Below are 20,807 nucleotides of genomic sequence, written 5' to 3'. Positions count from 1 at the left end.
CAGCATTTTGTATCTCTAGTTTCTCTTATTCCTACTCAACCTTTATTTAAGAATAATAATACATTTCAATAAAATCTTACTAGTAATGGGCTTAGTAGTAGTGGAATGAACCAATGTACCAGTTTCAATAGACTTATTTTCAACTTATCAGGAAAATCTGAAATTTATACTGAGTTTTGAAAATACAAGTATGCAACAAATACCTTTAAAATATTACTTCCAATCAGGAGATCCAAGTAAATTGACTTTTTAAAAAATATGGTGGTCAGTAAATAGGAAAATGATTAAAGAATATATTAAAAGCCATGTCTCTCAACCGTCTTATTTTTACTTTTATTAGATATACCTTAAATATTGCTGTTTAGAATAAGCATATTAAATATAACTTCTTAACATTTTAGAAGTTTGTTTTTCCAAATGGACTAATGGTCATTAGAATGGACCACTAAATATAATAAAGTAAATTTTCTAAAATCTATCATAGTGCAGGCCAAGAATGAAAAAGAATAATGTTAACCAGAAATTTTTAACGTGAATAATAATACAACAGACATCTTTATACACATACCATACCAAATTTTGGTAATCCCTAAGTGATTTTCAGGGATAAAACCCTGAAACATTTCCAATAGTTGGTAGATGTAGTTAAAGTGACAAAGCAGTAAATCGAGTTCCAGTTACCCATGAGAGAGGATGGAAATAACAATCAGTTGGAATCTTGAGTATTATATTCAGTTTCTCCAGATGAGATCTGGCTGAGTCGCTTGCTAGATCCCCACAATTTTCGAGAAAGCTGACCTGAACGCATCTGTTTAAAATAATCCAGAGAAATGAAGAATAACTATTATTAAGGAAGGAAAGATAGAGAATAAAATAACTTTCTTACTCATATAGAGTGACAGATGAAAACTGCCAAATGTGTGCTTTCAATCATCATAACATAAGCAACACTCGTGAATACTAATTTTAACCCCTTTTTTATTGCCCTTTGAAAAATCACATTTTTAAAATTTGTTTATCCACATATATACTAGTATATGTGTGCGTGTGTGTGTGTGTGTGTGTGTGTATACATATTTCAGAGAGGAAGGGAGATGGAGAGAGAGGGGAACATCAATAATGACAGAGAATCATTGATCAGCTGCCTCCTGCATGCCCCCAACTAAGAATCAAGCCCACAACTAGGCACATGTCCTTGACCGAAATTGAACCTGGGACACTTCAGTCCGTAGGCTGATGTTCTATGCACTGAGCCAAACCAGCTAGGGCTATAACAGATATTTTTTGATTCAGTTGGAATGAAGAAGAACCAAAGAAATCCCCCACATACGGCAAATGAAATTTTTGACTAGGTTTTACCTCAGCTGGCTTGCCAACACCCACTATAATCAATTTGCCATCTTCTAATCCTACCAGAATATGGCTGTATTCTTTGGTTACAGAAACACAATGGATAGGCATTCTCATGGATAATGGGGTGACGGTCGGATTTAAACTAGAAGAGAAATAAAACACACACACATAATTACATGGAAATATAAATAGAGCTTTAGAATTTTATTCCTGGAAGTTAACTTAATGATAATCTAGTTCTGTATTTTAATTTTACAGATGTGGGATTTAGGTTCAGAAATTCTGAGTGCCTCACACATGGGTCCACATTTATAGCATTACTTAAAATATTTGAGAGATCTTTTATTTTTAACATCTGTTTTTCTTCTAACCATATATATGAGCTCTTATTAAATGACATTTATCTTGCTGATTAACAAGTTAAAGTTGAATAAGAAAGGTAAAAGCTCAAAAAATATATGTGGGGGATAAGGTCAATAAAATTGGTCTATTTACTTTACCTTAAAAGATATAATATGTAAAACATAAATATAATATGATAAAATAATACATATTTAAAATTTCATATGAAACATAATACACCATTAGTAAAAATACCCACAACTTTTATAATAGAGAATAAAGAACCTTATAATGTTATGAATATGTTCTACACTACCTGCTAAAATAGCCCATTGATTTTTCTAATTTGGGATTTTCTTAAAAATGCCCTGAAACTAAGGTTGTAAAACAAAATGTTGGAACAACATTATTGGAATGCTCTACCACGGAAGATAAAAATGAGAAGGGAAATACAAAAACAGAAAGAGATGTTGGTTATAGAAGTAATTCTGATTGAAGGCAATAAGATAGAACATCTTGGATCAAGAAATAATTTAGATAAAAGGGTTTTTGGAAAGGCCAAAACAGTTTGAGGACTATAAGTAAGCCACAATAAGTTTCTTTATAAAGAGAAAAAAGAATATGTGGGCATATAGGAAACATAAAACATATCCACCATCCAAACTTCCTTCTCCTTCACTGCATTAAATAAAATTCTCCACCAATTTATCCACACACACACTTAATCATAAAGACATATTAGCCTTTAAATACTTTAGTTTTACCACAATTTAAAAAATATTTTTTAAAACCCTAATTTTAGTTTGTAAAAATTCAAACTGTAATTGAACAAATTTCCAAATCTATAATCCAGGGTTGGCACTTCCTGACTATTAAAAAATTTTTTTTAAATTGTGGTAAAATATACATAGCATAAAATTTTTACATTTAAAAAATGCACATCTGTAATTTACTAATCCACAAATAAATTAGCTTCCCCATTTTTTCATAGTTACTAAAAAAAAAGACATGTTCATAATAAATTATGAACCAAAATATTAGAAACCTTAGAGTGATTTTCACTTCAATAATTCTTATTATTTACCTGTGGAGATCTCTTATGGACAGGAACCCTTGTAAACTACCCATGACAATGTGTTCTCCAATTATGCATATATCTGATACTTGTTCCTTCAGGACTTGAGACCCTAGACACTTTCCATTTACAGAAAACAGATGCAATGCATTCTTATCCTGCAAAGATTAGATGAAGAAAATTTAATTATCTCAATTTAAAACTGAGTTTTAATACTGTTAATTAAAACTATATAACAGAACGATTATTAGGTTTAAAACATTGGAATAAATACATGGCTATATTTAAAGAGAAAGTGTGTAGACAATATTATTCAAGTGATTTCAAATCGGACTGCCAAGTAAATAAATGCTAAATAAGAACTCTTACTCCTTCAAAAGAATTAAAACCTCATCCAGTAAAAAACAACAAAAAAACCCCTCTACATTCTTAAAACAAAACAAACAGATTCTCTTAATTTTTTAAAAGCTTTATCACTGAAAGGAAAGTAAACATATAAAATTCATGGTTTGTATATTTATACCTTGCCTTGGCAAAAAGAAATTATTACATAAACGAATTATTTTTGAAGTAATATATTATGTAGACCAATAGAAATCCCTAAAACAAAATACAAACATGAGGCCAAGATTGTGATAGGGTAAGGTAATTGTAAGGAATGAACAAACTGAATGATGAAAGGAAAACACATTCTTTTAAAAATATGTTTTCTTTACTTCCTCAAAACGTTTCATATATACAATGTGGGAAGGAAAAAAACAAGCCCTATTGCATGAAACTGGTAGATACCTTGAGGGTGGTCTTTTCTTCAGTGCTGGAGTAGATGACAATATGTCCTTCCCAAGATATGGCCAAATTGGGAATGGTCAGGAGCAGAGAACTTTCACAAGGTGGTCGTAAAGTCCTCAAGTACTGACCTTTCTGAATGGTATGTATAAGCACAGTGCCATCCTACACAGAAAATATTAGAAAATGAAAAAGAAAAAGAAAAAAAAAAGACACCAAAATAGAAAAAAGAAAGTGGACTGGATAAGGAAATATGGGAAAGGAACTGAGAAAGTGATTATTCCTCTAAGTACTTGAGGAAAAATCCCAATGCTGAAATTTCAAAGTCTTTTATTTCATAAAATGCCTAATTATTATTAAATAATAAGACCAGTAAATTCCCAAAATAAAATTATCTCTTTAAGTTTGTCCTTTTTGCAGTTTTCTACTTTTGCAAAGTCCTACACATAATAAAAAAGTTCTATACTTTTATCAATTCCCCCACAAAAAATTTAAATATAAATATTGCTCTACCCCTGGCCAGGTTGCTCAGTTGTTTGGAACATCATCCTGTATACCAAAAGGGTGAGGTTCAATTCCTGGTCAGGGCAGATACCCAGATAATAGGTTCAATCTCCTGTGGGGGTGTATATGGGAGGCAACAGATCAATGTTTCTCTCTCACATCAACGACTCCCTCTCTCTCTCTCTCTCTCTTCTCCTTCCTCTCTAAAATCAATTAAAAAAACATATCCATGGACAAGAATTAAACAAATATTATATATAGAAAAATTAGCATTTCTTAAAGGTGGAATCTTACCCTTGATCCTGACACTGCCATGTCAAGTTCAGTGCTGATGCCGACACTCAATACTTCATCAGTGTGTCCATAAAGAATCTGAAAGGGTTTAGAGGCTAAACCCACAGGAACACCTCCCTAATATTAAAACAGAAAAACAAAGGTAATTGCCTTGTAGACTATTGCCTATTAAAAGAATTTATGTTGTATTTAAATTGTCTAATTACAAACTAACATTGCAACTAGTTCTTACCACTGATTCTGTTCACAGTACTCATTCTTGTTTCTCCTTGGGTTCTAAAATTACTCTCAATATTTGGTAACTCAAAAATTGAGATCTGAATAGTTTCAAAGTTGATTATTTTGGATTAATTTTAACAGGTATATTGTTTTCCCTTTCCTACAAATTTATTCTCCCTTCACTTCAAAGAAATGTTTTCTATTATATTTCTTAACACTTTCTCTTTTTCATTTATTTGAGTACCTATTTCAGGAACATCAATTATCTTTATGTTGACTTCGCTGATTTCTATAGTAATCACTCTTTATCTAATAGCTTTAATTATTTTGTTTTTTACATTAATTCTATCTTCCATGCTAATATTATTTTTAGTCACATCAAATCTGATCCTTACTATTTCTGCTTTTGATTTAGTATATTTGTAATGGCATTGGTTTTGATCTCAGTTTGATTTTTCTGCAATTTCCCTTTTTATCTTAAAATGCTATTTTGTAATTTAATTTCTGAGGTTTTATTTTATTGAATCAATATTTTTTTTTATTGTTGACACTATTACAGATGTCCCCCATTTTTCCCCCTTTGTAACCTCTACCCAGACCTCACCCTCCCCTCCCTCTGGTCCTCACCACACCGTTGTGTGTGTCCATGGGCTATGCATATATGTTCTTCGGCTATTCTCTTCACGTTCTTTCATCCAGTCCATCCCACCCACCCCCACCCCCTCACATCTGTCAATCTGTACCATGTATCCATGTCTCTGGCTTTGTTTTGTTCATCAGTTTATTTTGTTCATTAGAATCCACATGTGACATCATATGGTATTTGTCTTTCTCTGAGTGACTTATTTTGCTGAATAATCTCCAAGCCAATCCATGCTGTTGCAAAAGATTAAGAGTTCCTTCCTTTTGACAGCCATGTAGTATTCCATTGTATAAATGTACCACAGCTTTTTTATCCACTCATCTATTAATGGACACTTAGGCTGTTTCCAGATCTTGGCTATTGTGAATGCTGCTGCTATGCACATAGAGGTGCATAGATTCTTTCTGATTGGTATTTTGAAATTCTTAGGATATATTCCAAAAGTGGGATCACTGGGTCAAAAGGAAGTTCAATTTTTAATTTTTTAAGGAAACTCCATACTGTTTTCCCCCAACAGTGCACTAGGGTTCCCTTTTCTCCATATCCTCGCCAGCACTTGTTTGTTGATTTATTAATGGTAGGTAGCCATTTTTGCAGGTGTTGAGGTTATGTCTCATTGTGGTTTTAGTTTGTATCATCTCTCTTATGATTAGTGACTCTGAGCATTTTTTTCATATGTCTATTGGCCACCTGGATGTCCTCTTTGGGAGTATTTGGAAAATAATAGGGGATAACAGGTAAAGAATCAGACAATAAACCTAGGAGAAAATGTGGTGATTTAGGACAGGACAGAATGAGGGTAAAAGAATACAAAGGAGCTCAAATAATCCTTCAATGCCAGAGAACAATTCAATATTCTATTAGAACATTTCAACAGCATTTCCAGGGTGAATCTCTGACCTAAACAGAGTATTCAAATGTGTAACTACCTGTTGTGTTATTTGCCATATCATACATGTAGTATCTCTGGAACCAGAAATCAAATGTATTCCACAGTAATCTGTAGCTAAACAAGTCACAATATCTGCAAGAAAAAATAAAAATAAAAACGTTAAATTAAATTGCTTGGTTTTGCTGGAACGAAACAGGCAATTTTAGTTTATGTGCAAATTATTACTAAATCAATGGAGGAATGTTCTAATGGAGAAATATAGAACTGGCATTGGAAAGGCATTGGGAAAGAGTGACACAGAAAGGCAGCAGTATTAAAAGCACATTCGAGAGCTTTCTTTGGGGCCACCCTTCTTTGAGGGTGAAGTGTAGACATAGGGCAGGGAAATGCCTGTCAGAATCATGGCAGCAGGTCTGGTAGCTTGAAATGAAGCCCCAGTAAATTTTAATGTTTCTCTGCTCTCTCATCCCTACTAACCTTCTACTCTCATTTGGAACTGTAATCCTATACAATATGTGACCTTAACCAACATAGTACATATTATACTATAGGTTCTCAATATAAAATACATTCTTTCCTAAATTGTAAGAATCTGAGCTCAGTGATATCTTAGAAGTCACTGGTACAGAATTATTAGCAGACTCTATTCCCTTTCCTATTAAGTTTATTAGGGAAAAATCAACTCATTTTATTCTTATATTAAACACTAAGACACTAAGAAGTACCAGGCTAAAGAACATTCAACAATTTTACCTCTTTCATGTTTTACTATTAACAAAGGGCAGTTGATGTACTGTTCAACTATGACAGATTTTTTTCTTACCAAATTTGTCTTAAATTTCTTATTTCTATCAACAAATTTTAAAGAAAAGACTTTAGCCTAACATATTTAAGATACTATAAAGCTGTATTTAATTTATATGGTGGTTAATATACCCAAAATATATTAGACACTCTTAAAGCATATAATATTCATAACACTGCTCTATCAAAAAGTACACTCAGCTTCAAAGGTAAAATGTAATGTTTTTTTCTAAGAAGTATGTACTACTTTATTTTTTTACTTTTATAGTTAGAAAAAATTAGAGACATTTTTGTGTTTGGGGAGAAAAACATTAATGCTTACCCATATGTCTGATATTGTGTGAAATAATTTTGCCTTTTGTCAGTGACATCACTTGAATGCTATTATCCCAGTGTCCAGCACTGAAAAGCAACTTCGCATCATGTGACACTATAAATAGCTTAGACGTGATCTCCAGCCCTGGAGCAAAAGGACCATTCAGACTACGCTGAGTTCTGTAAACACAATTAAATATTAGACTTTTCCTTTAAAGATCACTTAGACTTAACTATTTTTTTAACATCTCTAAAAAAGAAATAAAAAATGTCGGTTCAACCTTCAATTTGAAATGTCTATTAATAAATGATTAAGAGTTTCAGTAAATACATTAATCTTACTTTATTTATACTTTTCATAAAATAAAATTTTATATAACAAAGCCTCAAGGGTTAAGCATAAAGAAACTGAGATTGGTAAAGGTGTTAAAAAAGATTTAAATCTTGCTTTTTAAAGCCAATTAATAAGATGTCAGAAATAGTAGCCTCAAAGTACAGGTTTGATAAAAGTAGGTTTACAGTTATAATACATAAATAATATAATAACTAAAAAATAATAATAAAAGAATAAACGCTGCCTGTGTTTCATATACTCACAATAGTAAACCTATTTTTGTCCACCCCTGTATAAAGAATAAGATCAGGAAAGTCATAAATAAATTGAAACTAGGATCTACCAACACAGGGAGATAAATGTGTATCCAACAATACCCATGAAGATCATTTTCTATCCCAACCAAAGAAAGCATATGGGTTTTATCTGCTTCCCACTGAAATACCTGTGCCCTTAGCCAATCTAAATTCTGCAGGAAGACACAAAGAAGTGATTATATTTCATGTGTGTTATGGATAATGAGGGCCAATTCTGACCCTTCATTCAGCTTCAAACCTTTATTATTCAGTATTAATTTACTGAAGGTATACTTTGCACAAAGCAAAACAGTACTAAGTCCTACGTGGGATAAGAAGGAAAAGACGTTGACCCTAATAAACATATAGCGAACACAACTCAAGAGTAAGGGAGAATTCAACTGAACTTAGAATGTAACCTTTGGATATTTTATTTTATTTTATTTTATTTATTTTTTTAATATATTTTATTGATTTTTTACAGAGAGGAAGGGAGAGAGATAGAGAGTTAGAAACATCGATGAGAGAGAAACATCGATCAGCTGCCTCCTGCACATCTCCCACTGGGGATGTGCCCGCAACCCAGGTACATGCCCTTGACCGGAATCAAACCTGGGACCTTTCAGTCCGCAGGCCGACGCTCTATCCACTGAGCCAAACCGGTTTGGCGGGTCCTTTGGATATTTTAAAAGACAACTAAGGTAAATAATAAAGTCTTATTACACAAAACATATTGAGATAAAATTGAACAATAAAAATAATTACAATTAAGCCTAAAAACTATTCCCAATAATTTGTGCTTCCATAATGGTATGATAGAAATTATTTTTTCTTTAAGCTGGTGTCAAGTCAGGGGAAGGGAAGAAGAAAAGATAGAAAGGAGGGAAGGAAGAGAGGAAGAAATAAATGGTAGAGGAGGGAAGGAGAGAGGAAAGAAAATCTGGATGTATACAATATTACTTTAAAAATAAACCAATCAATCAATCTAGTTGTTTTTCTAGACAATAAGGTATTATATCTGATTTACTTTAAATGTTCATTTACTTACTTTGGATTTGTCACAGTTTGATCCTTGAAAAATGTAAAGTAATTAGAAATGTTCCTGTCATAAGGCAGCCATCCATGGGTTCCAATAACATAATTCATGCTCACTGTTATCTAGAAAAAGAACATATGAAGATGAAAATTAAATGAAAGTTTAAAGAAAGCAACAAAGAATAACCAAATGCTCACATGATATAATCAGAAATAGAACTTACGATGAATTGTTAAGATCTCACAGTCAAAGTGAATATTTTCTTTTAAAAATGAAAAGCCATAGCTGGTTTGGCTTAGTGGACAGAGCGTCGTCCTGTGGACTGAAGAGTCCCGGATTCGATTCCAGTCGAGGGCACATGCCCAGGTTGTGCGCTCGGTCCCCAGTGGGGGGCCTGCAGGAGGCAGCCAATCAATGATTCTTTCTCATCATTGATGTTTCTATCTCTCTCTCCCTCTCTGAAATCAATAACAGTATGTTTTAAAAAAAAAGAAAGAAAAGGTTTTCTCCCCTATGATTATAAAAGTAGGAGATTACCAAAAAGGAAAATCAAATACCTTTAAAAAAATACAGGTATTAAATCTGAAAAATCATAAGAATTCTACCACTCAAAAAGTACTATTATTATTTTTGTATCTTTTACAAACATTTTTTTTCTGAGTAAATATATAATATGCATAATTAGAAAACAGGTCTAATTTTGGAATCTCTACTATTCACTCTGCTGTACTCCATTTTTATAATTCCTAAGTGACAAAACTGGAGTAAGCCAGACCTAGATTTGGCCCACATGCCAGGGTCCAGATCCCTTACTTGCTAGCTCTGTGACTTTGAGCAAGTTACTTCTGAGTTTTAATTTCTCATCTGTAGAAGAAAAGTAATAATACTGCTCATCCTACAGGATATTTAGGTGGACTAGTTGACAAAATTCATTTAAAGCACTCACTAGCATGTGCTGCAAGTAAATGTAATCAATTCTATATTACTTCTCATTTTCATAATTACTGCTGAATGATAAATTTTAATACCTAAGATATTATACCCTATTTTTCTTATACAAAATATTCTCATATTTATTATTCCAGATAAGCTTTAAAATTATAGAAACTACTTAAAATAAAAGCTATATAAAAAATGAAAAATACATTTCTATACTTGGTCAAATTCTATAAAAATTTTCTCTTATTTTTTTAAAAGGCTTTAAAATTTTTTTATTTTCTCATTTTTTTTGGTAAGTTGTAATGGATATATATATATATATGACAATGTGCAAAAGGTATATCAACTTACCAGTAACTCAGGACTGCCTTGAGACATAAAAGAACGAGACTGATTTTTGGGGACAATGGCCTTTATTAGTGGAATACCATCACTAATTCCCTAAAAAATATAGGAGAGAGGTTTAGAGGCTAATTCTGTTTATCTTTATTAGGCACAAACTATTGAAAACTGTTTCTGTAAATAAGAATGAACCCTGTGATACAGTATTTTACTCTATTAAAACATATTTAATTTAAAATGTAGGAAAGATATTATATACCATGTTTGAATGGCATACTTGTAACTTCTGAAACCCACCACCTTCTTGTATTCCACTACTCTGCTGTTCTTTGAGATGTAAATTTCAAAGAACATAGCCAGAGTCTATTATGTGGCCCTTTAAGGAAGTTTACCATCCTCTGCTGTACTGCATGAGAGTTACTGCTTTTTCTATATACATCTCTGAACGATTCTTACTAACTTTTTTGCCAAAAGAGTTACTATTATCTGTCCTATCCAAATTCATTTCATAACCATGTTCTGAATTATTCAAAGTAATTTAGTATGTATATTTAAACATTTAAATTTGAAGGAAATCTTTCAATTACATCATTAACTATCTTGTTTTACCCGACTACTCCTGATATTAGCAATTAAAAATCTGACTTATTAAGCCATATTTTATACATGAGCAGACATTATAATTAAGAGTTATTTTACACTCCCTCTATCATCATCTCAATTGTCAGAAAGAGCAATTTAAATAAAAGTATTTATTCTTCCTTGCCAGGAAAATGTGAACTAGAAGAAACAAGCCAAGAGGAACAGTTCAGACTACCATTCAGTAGCAAACAAAAGCTTTCAGTAAGATTGTTTTAAAAATCCAAGAACAGGTAATTCAGAATTATTTACTACTTTGGATTAAATATTATAATCCACTCCCTACATTGAAGAGTAAAAGGAACACTGAGGTGTATAGAATTCACAGAGAAAACTCTTTGACATTACCAAGTTGGATATTACCTCTATAAAAAATGACTTGAGTTCAGGGAGGTGTTGAAATAGGTTTAGGGTTGAAGTCTCGGTTTTGGTCTGCTTCTGCATTGCTTCCTCTGCTGATAATCTAGGAGGGTGTGGTTCCTTTAAAATAATTTTAAGGAAAAATAATTTCATAACTTTATTAAAACATCTCTCACTGTATTCCTCCAGACATAATGGGCTCTAGCTACAACAGATTACATGCCATGCACTATTGCCAATTCCAGGTCATAGCCCAGACTGCTCCCTCAGTAGAGTTCTTACCATCTTCGTTTCTAAAAAACTCTGCTTCTACTTTAAAGTGTTTCTTACAGGTATCTTCCTAGATATCTAAGTCAGAATTAATTATTCTCATATTATTTTCCTGAGCACATTACTTTATTTGGTATTTTATTTAGCACTTATTTCTATGTTGGATTACATATAATTGTTTTTGATCTCTGTCTTCCTAAATTTTGGTAAAATTAAATGCATTATTCAAAAATAAAAAATTATAATATGGGTGAATCTTTACTTCCTGAAATAAGATAAAAATGTCAATACTATCAGAATAAATTTATAGATATTACTGCATTTCTTTTCAAATAAAATATTCTTTCTTAAGGTTAATATAAGAGACACGGAACAGTATCTTTATAAATAAAAAGAAAATGACAAATCAAGTTAACATTCCAAAAACACAGTTAAAATGCAGAATAGAATTTTATCTGAAAGGGATTCTTCTATCTCCATCACAAAATATTAGGTTACAGGTAATAGATGTGACAGCCATAAGTACTTCAATTCTTAACTCTCAATTATCCATGTAATTATTATTCACTTTATTTTTTTTTAAAAAAGGGTTGATTTCTGTGTCATTTTTGTAAGGTAATAAAGACAAATTAGCACTACTCTTATTTAAAAAAAATTAATGGTTCAAAACATTAAAAAATCTATTTCAAAGCCCAATGTTCTGTTTTATTGTTACTTTTGCCTTCTGTTTCAATCAGCAGGTAAGGAATAAAGCACTGACTTTAAATGACTATTGTATAAAAATCAATGTTGGCAGCTTTAAATAAACTGTTGTTAAGGAATAATAGCCATTATAAAATTTAGTCTGATAACTGAAAAAACAAAAGTACATCTATCAGCCAGAGTTTAGATTACTATTGCTATAATAACTGGAGACTTCAATTCAATGAACATTTACTGCACACATACCATATACCAGAAAGATACAGAATAATGAAGAGAAGGTTGCTGCTTTTATATGTTTACAATATAGTGAGGCAAAAAATATATATATACAACTAAGGCAGAAAGTGTCAAAATTAGGATATAAAATAACAGCCCAAAGAACATGAAAAAGTGATTTTGTTCAACAAGGGAGCTTCCAGCTATAAGTTCAGAGGAAATATGCCATGGTAGAGTCACATTCTAGTTGTGTAAACTTGGAAAAACTAGTATGTGATTTCTCTAAGGTGTTGTAAGCTAGGTATTATTTTATCTGAGACTTGGCTTCACCGTCAGAAAAATGAGGATAATTAGATATTTATTGTGAAAGTTGGGTAAACCACATAGCACTGTGCTTGCATTAAAAAAAAAAGACATAATCAATAGTATATTATTGTACCCTGGCCCTTGTGTCTCAGTTGGTTGGAGCATCGTCCTGTACACCAAAAGGTGGTAGGTTTGATTCCAGGTCAGGGCACATACCCAGGACTCGATCCCTGGTCAGGTGCATATGGGAGGCAACGGATCAATGTTTCTCTTTCACATCAATGTTTCTCTCTCTACCTCTTCCTCTAAAATTAAATTTAAAAAATTAAGTATATTATTGTGTATTCTTCATTTCTAAATTCATATATTAACAAAGAACAAGACATCTTTGAAAACTAACACTGGATTAACTTCTATGAATCCAAAGCTGTATACAACCAGAAAGACAATTCAACTTCAGATACTAGTATGGGGAAAGAGATACAGTGATATTTATAATTTAATTCTATATGTTTCATATTCTATAATTTGAGTTTCAGGACTGGGTTTGGACTCGGGCTGGTAAGTGCCCCTTTTGGGCAGATGTCAGCTATTAAAAAAAGTCTTACACAGGGGACTCTTTCCCCTTCCCCACGTGGGAGTCTGTGCTGTGAAATTCTTTCCCCTTCCCCACGTGGGAGTCTGTACTTGTTCTTCAATAAATCTCCACCTTTGCTATACCAAAAAAAAAAAAAAAAGTCTTACACATAGAACGAGTCCCAATATAAGAGCTGTTTTAATGACATAACCTAACTGGTATTCAATTAAAATAAAGGAGGGCCCTAGCTGGTTTGGCTCAGTGGATAGAGTGTTGGACTGAAGGGTCCTGTGGACTGAAGGGTCGCGGGTTTGATTCCAGTCAAGTGCATATGCCTGGGTTGCAGGCTTGATCCCCAGTAGGGGTCGTGTAGGAGGCAGCTGATCAATGATTCTCTCTCATCATTGATGTTTCTATTTCTTTCTCCCTCTCCCTTCCTCTCTGAAATCAATAAAAATGTATTTTAAAAAATAAATAAAATAAAATAAAATAAAGGAGAGAGTAATAGCCCATCTAACAGGGAGCCTTCAACCTCATCATTTTCTTTCTCAGAAATAACAAAATAAAGTAATTGGCTTTCTGAATAAATATAAGCCCTCTGGAGATTTAAGAGTAATTGACTGTATATGTGGACTGACTTCAATATTTTGTTATTTCAAAATTGAAACAATCATTTAAATCTACTTTTTATTAAGGGACAGTATATTTTTCTCAAATTCTAAATAACTTTGATAAAGGGTTTTAAATCATCAAAATCCTTGAAAATGCTGGTAGTAATACTCCTTAGCAACTAAATTCTACACTTTTTATATAATCAATAACTTTTATGACTTACTTTTAACAGTTGACAAGGTGTTTGCCCAAAATTATTAATCATCCCTTCTAAGGCTTTTCTTTCCTTCTCATCTGTTAAGGCATCTAAATCCACAGCTCCTAAAACCAGGAAAAGTAATCAACTCACTATGGAGTGAAAATAAATTGTAAGCCACACAACTGAATAATATATCAGAGAATGATTAGCAAATTTTCATCAAATATCAAAATTAAATATGTAAAAGAATAAATTTTATCCACTGTTTAGAACTAAAATATTTTAAACAAATTTAAGATAGTGCATAAAAGTTTCTCTAAGAAAAATGCAAACTATACTCATAATATACCGAATTGTTTTCCTCATCATAGTCAAGATGAAACAAATGTAATAACCACACAAAAATATTGGTATAGCCCTATATGGCCGGCATTGCTTAGTGGTTAGAGCATCTGCCTGCACACCGAAGGGTCTTGGGTTCGATTCCTGGTCAAGGGCATGCTGGGTTGCAAGCTTGACCCATGGCCTCAGTCAGAGTGTGTGTGGGAGGCAAACAATTGATGTGTTGCTTGCACTGATGTTTCTCTCTCTTCCTCCCTTCTACTCTCTAAAAAAAATGGGGGGAAATTAGCCTTGAGGAGGATTAACAAAAATGCTGCTATAAATTACTGCTTATCTAATAAATGTTGGGGAAGGTGACATATGGTTAACTGATTATTCCCAGCCATACCTAACATGAATTGTTAATGGCTAGTAATTGGCCAAACTAGGTTGGTCTGATTTCTATGCTCCTAACTATCATGCTATACTACCTCCCTACAAATTTTTATAGAAGGAAAACATGCTTGTCTAGGTACAGAAAGTCATGTGGGCTCTGCTATAATTCATATAACTTCATACTATTCACAATCTTTAGAACTATTAGTTCTACTGAATGATTAGAAAAGGACTGCTTAGTATGATTTTCAAAGCCCTCAAAAAATGTTCTTGATCCTGAGCTAATAAACATTAGAATGTCATCATTATCATTTAAAGAATTATTATTTATAATTCTAAAGGTCTTTTTTCAAAGTCTGCTAAAAACTTAATACTAAATATTTAATGTAAGACCTGACTGAATAGGAAATATCTGCCAGAGATCAAAAACTTTTATGCCACCAATAACTGACACTTATAATTAGTTTGCATACATACTTTTAATTACTATTTTTTACAAAAGGATATTTCTTATCTTTCAAATAGTTTTAAAATTATTTTTTAAAATGTAGTTTTATCATGTTAAATGGTTACGTCCAAAATATCATGTTATAAGCACATATTAAATTACACTTTCTAGCAATATAATACAAGAGAAAAAGTGCACAGGTTTTACCTTCATAACTACAGTAATAGAAAACATTGAGTGCCTCCACTGCAGCTGGCCCCCTCTGTTTATAGCCAAAAATCAGATCTATCCACTCATGAAGATGAGCAGAAACATATTCAGACTCCTAGGAAAAGAACAAATAAGTAATTAATATAAAATACCTTCCAAGTACAATGTAAAGATGGGTCCTTTAAAAAAGTAAGAGTAAATTAAGCATTTCCACACAAAATCTTACCACTGTAAATAAAATTATCTCAAAATCAAGTTAAATAATTATTCATCATCTACTATATATATGAATTATATCTTGTACAATGTACACAATGTATTTATTACTATTTACTACATATGCATTTCTTAACTAATGGTGAAAAAATAATACATCTAACAGCCCAAATATTAATGAAAAAAAATTAATGATGGCTCTGGAATGCATCTTTGTTGTAAAATTTCCATTGAAATAGTTGTCTAAAATTCAATTCAAGGAAATAATAAAACTACAATGGGGAAGATGAAAGATTCTGCAAATCACTCCCTCCATCCCATTCCACTAAGAGGAGGACTGGGTGGCAGGCAGAGGCTTGAAGGATCTCCTGGAGCCTCTGAGATGGCTTAAAAGACAGTAAGGAAATTGTTATTGCAGACAGGAGAAAAAGGACTCAATGTTTTAGTTACATTAAAAACATAAAGGGTAAATAATGAACTCCTGGATCTGGATATGAAGATTTCCAAGCAGAATATTTAAAAAAAAAATAAAAAAAAAATATATATTTTTTATATTTTATTGGTTTTTTACAGAGAGGAAGGGAGAGGGATAGAGAGTTAGAAACATCGATCAGCTGCCTCCTGTACACTCCCCACTGGGGATGTGCCTGCAACCAAGGTACATGCCCTTGACCGGAATCAAACCTGGGACCCTTCAGTCTACAGGCCGACACCCTATCTACTGAGCCAAACCGGTTAGGGCTCCAGGCAGAATATTTTAAAGTGATGATTGGTTTCTTTTTAGCTGCCTGTGATAAAGTGTGGGAGGAATAAGATGACTTGGTGGTGGGGAGGCGGGGGCACAGACTGTTCAGGTTTTAGCATAATTTTAAAAATATATAAAGCCAGGTCTTGCTGGGTTCAAAATAAAATTATTTCTCATTTTCAGTGTCATTAGAGAGTAAAGATTCCCAAAGTTAACAAATGGCCTAAATCAATGTCACCAGTAAAATATGGCCTCAGTCAAAAGTTTAGTTCAGGAGTGTGGCTATCAAACCATCTGTTGAGGTCTTTCCGCCTCATAGGCACACTCAAGAGAATATAGAGCATCTTAAGACTGTTAAAGAGAGAGAAAGAGACACAATAATCCAAAAATGGAGTCACTTGTGCAAACCAAGACTTAATATCTAAACTCATTACAATTTCAGCCTATTCCAGGAATATGAGCTTTAACCAGTCAATCTGGAATCACCTGATCAGCACTAGTGAGGTAATTTGCATGACAAACCCTTGCCTTTTCCCCAAAGGAAGGTGAGCTGCCAGAAACAACCCACTCTATGTTAGACTTCCTTTTCCTGCTCCCTTCTGCCTACAGAAGCCTTCTATTTTATACAGCATCTGGGAACTCCTTTCTAGGGTAGAGGGGATGCTGCCCAAATCATGAATCATAGAATAAAGTCTATTAAGTCTTCAAATTTACTGGGCTGAATTTTGTTTTTTAACAAGAATCTTAAGGGCATTTTCCCATAGGAGCCTCTCATTCAGCCCAAAGTAATATGGAAGGTTTTTGTCCAATAGAATTGATGCCTATGAAAACCAAAATATTTTAAAAGAAAATGTATTAATTCAGTCTGAAAAAGATAGAAACTGTTCAAAAAAGAAGACCTTTGACTCTCAAGTTACTATGGTTAAGAAAGAGGCTGACAAAAATACTCATGTAAACAATTTCATTTTTTTAATGGAAAACAAATGACTGGGTGGGGGTGGTTTCAAGAACCCAAGGGTAGCCGAAACCGGTTTGGCTCAGTGGATAGAGCGTTGGCCTGCGGACCGAAAGGTCCCAGGTTCGATTCCGGTCAGGGGCATGTACCTGGGCTGCGGGCACATCCCCAGTGGGAGATGTGCAGGAGGCGGCTGATCGATGTTTCTCTCCCATCGATGTTTCTGGCTCTCTATCTCTCTCCCTTCCTTTCTGTAAAAAAATCAATAAAATATATTAAAAAAAAAACACAAAAACAACCCAAGGGTAGAACAAAGGAGCCATAAAGAATCACTCAGGAAATAGCACTGGATCCTAATAAAGGAACTGAGATAATGTTCCTGCTAGAATTCTTAATAGTTACAAACTAGTTACTGCTAGGTGCCTCTTGTTTTCTCTTCCCTTTGAATGAGAAAGTCTATCAAATTCTGCCCTTGTCACATCACTGTTGTTATGTGAGGGCAGATAACTTGTTTCATTACTTCAGTCTTCTGATCCAAGAGACACAGCTGAACAGTTTCATCCCCACATTTAGATGAATAATAAGTTTCTGGACTTTAGACCTCATGCCTTAATGCAAGGATCAGCAAACCACTCCTTGTATGCCAAATCTTACTAGTTGCCAGATTGGTAGATTGGTCCAACACAGCCACACCCATTTATTTTGCACTTCCATGACAGAACTTTAACACAGACCATACAGCCAATGAAAATATCTATGTGGAAGCTTCCACTTTTGCCTAATATGCAAAGTGTCCCTTGGGAATTCAACTGACCAGGAGTTCGATCGCTTGCTATGACGTGTGCCGACTACCAGGGGGTGGTGTGGAAGGAAATAAGGAAGGCTCCAGCTGGCAGCTGGCAGCCGGGGAAGAGAGGCTCCCGCCCGCAGCTGGCAGCCACTAGAGACCCTACCCGTGCACAAATTTCATGCACTGGGCCTCTAGTTTATTATACTGTCCTTTCTGAAAAAAGTTTAAAGATCCATGTCTTAAAGAAATGAGACACTGGGGGCTCTTGAGAAGAAATATGTGTAATTTGTATGTTAGAGGAAAGTGAATAATTTGTGGCCCAAGGGCAGACTTGTATAGTAGATTAAGGATGGTTGCAAATTCTTTCTCACTTGCACCATTGAGAGGGGGAATTTATTTCCCCTCTTTTTGAATCTGCACTGATCCTGTTTAACGATTACAAGGTGGCAGAAGTGATGCTGTGACAGTTCACAACCTTAAGTCATGAGAAAATGTGGAAGCTTCCACTTTTGCACTCAGGGAACCCTGAGCTGCCATGTAAGAAGTCTGGCTACCCAGGTAGAGAGACCACATGAAAAAGCGATATCCTCAGACCACATGAAGAAGGAGAAAAGTCCAGCATGCCAGCGTCTCAATGAAGCCTACTTGACTCTAGCCTTAGCTATCATATGACTCCAAGGGCATGAGAACCTCAAACAAGACCAGAAGAATTATCTAATTGAGACCAGTCAACTCACAGAACTGTGAGAGATAATAAAATGGCTATAGTTTAAAGTCACTACATTTTGGAATAGTTTATTAGGCAGAAAAACATAACTGAAACACAAACTTCTAACATCTTATTAGTAGGAAGCATGCTTCCCTGAAATCCTGGGCCCCTATTGCATGTCATCGATAATATAGAGGAAAGCATCTGAGAAGCTCCTGGTTAGCTATAAGAAACAGATTCTTTTTCAGAGTTGCCTTATTCATGCATAAGGTTATTGCTTACAATTATTATAATCTAATCCTGAATACTGTAAATTTGACAAACTATATACTAATGACAGGGAATGTTTCCAAGTATTGGCCTAATTAGTTTTGGAATATGCAACATTTCAGTTTAAATAGAGAACAAGGTGGGCTATTGCGAGGAGAGGGGGGAGGGCACATCACCTGCAAGATAAAATGCAATTATCAACATTAGCCTAACTCTCACTAGTACTTCGATTCCAAAGTGAAAATTTAGCTAAAAATTAGTAACATTTTTTAAAAGTGGCATTTAGGATTTAGCTATCCTGAAAACTTACTAAAATCCTTCAGAGAAAACAAAAGTGTACTAATCCTTATATTAGATTTGAAACAAATGTGGGAACTACAATAAATCAAACTATACCAAGCCTGGTGACTGAAATAGTTTCATATACAACAGGCAGGTACCTTACAGAACTGACATTTTTTTGCCATATACCCATGGGACTTGACTATACTTTCCCTACATCCGAACATTCATTACCCTCAGAATAAATTATTATATTATGCAAACATCATATATAATAGATTACAAATTAATGTAGAAAAATAATAGTCAGATACACTTAATTCCATCCTCTGGAAAACACATACATCTTTATCTTATTAATCTCTAATAACTAAACACAAAAATCTTACCAGAGCTTTCCTATGTTTATAGATGAAATCTTCAGCTGACTTAGCCCATTTGGGGAGAATGACATCATTTACTAGTTCTTTGGAAACTTGTAGACGACCCAGGTTAAATTCTAAGACATAAAATAAAAATGTATCAAGTCGTTTTATATTTAAGTAAATCAAGTAGAACAAATATGAAGAAACATTTCTTGGCAAAACGTAAGGTTTTTTCCTTCTTTCATTAAAAGTGAAAGGTGAGAATCAAGTTCCCTTCTTAATCTAAATTTACGGAACAGGTAAAAATAATTCTTATCTATTAGAATGTGTTTATCAGTTAATTAAAAAGGTATATAAAAATAAAATCACTTCAAATTAGTTAATACAAGGTAAATCAGATTAATAATTGCTTTTTAAAAATAATATATTTTATTGATTTTTTACAGAAAGGGAGAAGGATAGAGAGTTAGAAACATCGATGAGAGAGAAACATCGATCAGCTGCCTCCTTCACACCCCCTACTGGGGATGTGCCTGCAACCAAGGTACATGCCCTTGACCGGAATCGGACCTGGGACCCTTCAGTCTACAGGCCGATGCTCTATCCACTGAGCCAAACTGGTTAAGGCAATTTTTTATTGAAGGAAACTTATAGCTATGAACAAAAACTTAATCTGAACAAAAATGCAAGATTAAGTGTTCTTAAATTTAAAAATAATATAGTCACTCTAATGGTTAATTTACAAAACATAACTCCTTAGAGCTTTTTTTAACTCATACATTAAACTCACTTTAAGATTTATACTTGCCTTATGGAAGAAAAATATTTATATACCAATATTCTAAGTAGATACTGACATCATAAAGATTTGCTCATATAGTTAGAACCCCAAAATGAGATTTTCTCATTTATAAAGTATGGAAAGGGAACAATGTTAACACAAAAGACTTTCATAAAAGAAGTTGCCTTAAAATATCAGTGTGTCTCAAAGTATAAGAGAGGTTTAATGTCATAGAATGACAGGACACACAGGGTCTATAGC

The 20,807-nt window shown here is 33.5% G+C and overlaps 1 protein-coding gene across 6 annotated transcripts in view; it reads right to left on the bottom strand.

The window, feature by feature from the left end:
- Positions 1 to 507: 507 nt before the first annotated feature.
- Positions 508 to 20,807, bottom strand: part of NBEAL1 (neurobeachin like 1) — a 109,782-nt gene continuing 89,482 nt past the window's right edge. For 4 of the 6 annotated variants that reach the window (XM_070421886.1, XM_070421890.1, XM_070421888.1 and 1 more), the window contains 12 exons: positions 19,790 to 19,899; positions 15,431 to 15,548; positions 14,083 to 14,180; positions 11,177 to 11,293; positions 10,184 to 10,273; positions 8,906 to 9,015; positions 7,235 to 7,407; positions 6,146 to 6,240; positions 4,355 to 4,471; positions 3,560 to 3,721; positions 2,780 to 2,928; positions 819 to 1,495 (listed from right to left, as the gene is read on the bottom strand). In XM_070421886.1, the coding sequence (XP_070277987.1) occupies positions 1,222 to 1,495; positions 2,780 to 2,928; positions 3,560 to 3,721; positions 4,355 to 4,471; positions 6,146 to 6,240; positions 7,235 to 7,407; positions 8,906 to 9,015; positions 10,184 to 10,273; positions 11,177 to 11,293; positions 14,083 to 14,180; positions 15,431 to 15,548; positions 19,790 to 19,899 (1,613 nt within the window). In that variant the 3' untranslated portion in view covers positions 819 to 1,221. The other 2 variants (XM_070421889.1, XM_070421891.1) reach the window with 1 other exon arrangement.

The sequence above is a fragment of the Myotis yumanensis genome, unplaced genomic scaffold, assembly GCF_028538775.1.
Source record: "Myotis yumanensis isolate MYYU_CA2020_CCGP unplaced genomic scaffold, mMyoYum1.0.hap1 SCAF_8, whole genome shotgun sequence".
Classification (NCBI taxonomy): domain Eukaryota; kingdom Metazoa; phylum Chordata; class Mammalia; order Chiroptera; family Vespertilionidae; genus Myotis; species Myotis yumanensis.
This window is presented reverse-complemented; position numbering and strand designations above follow the sequence as displayed.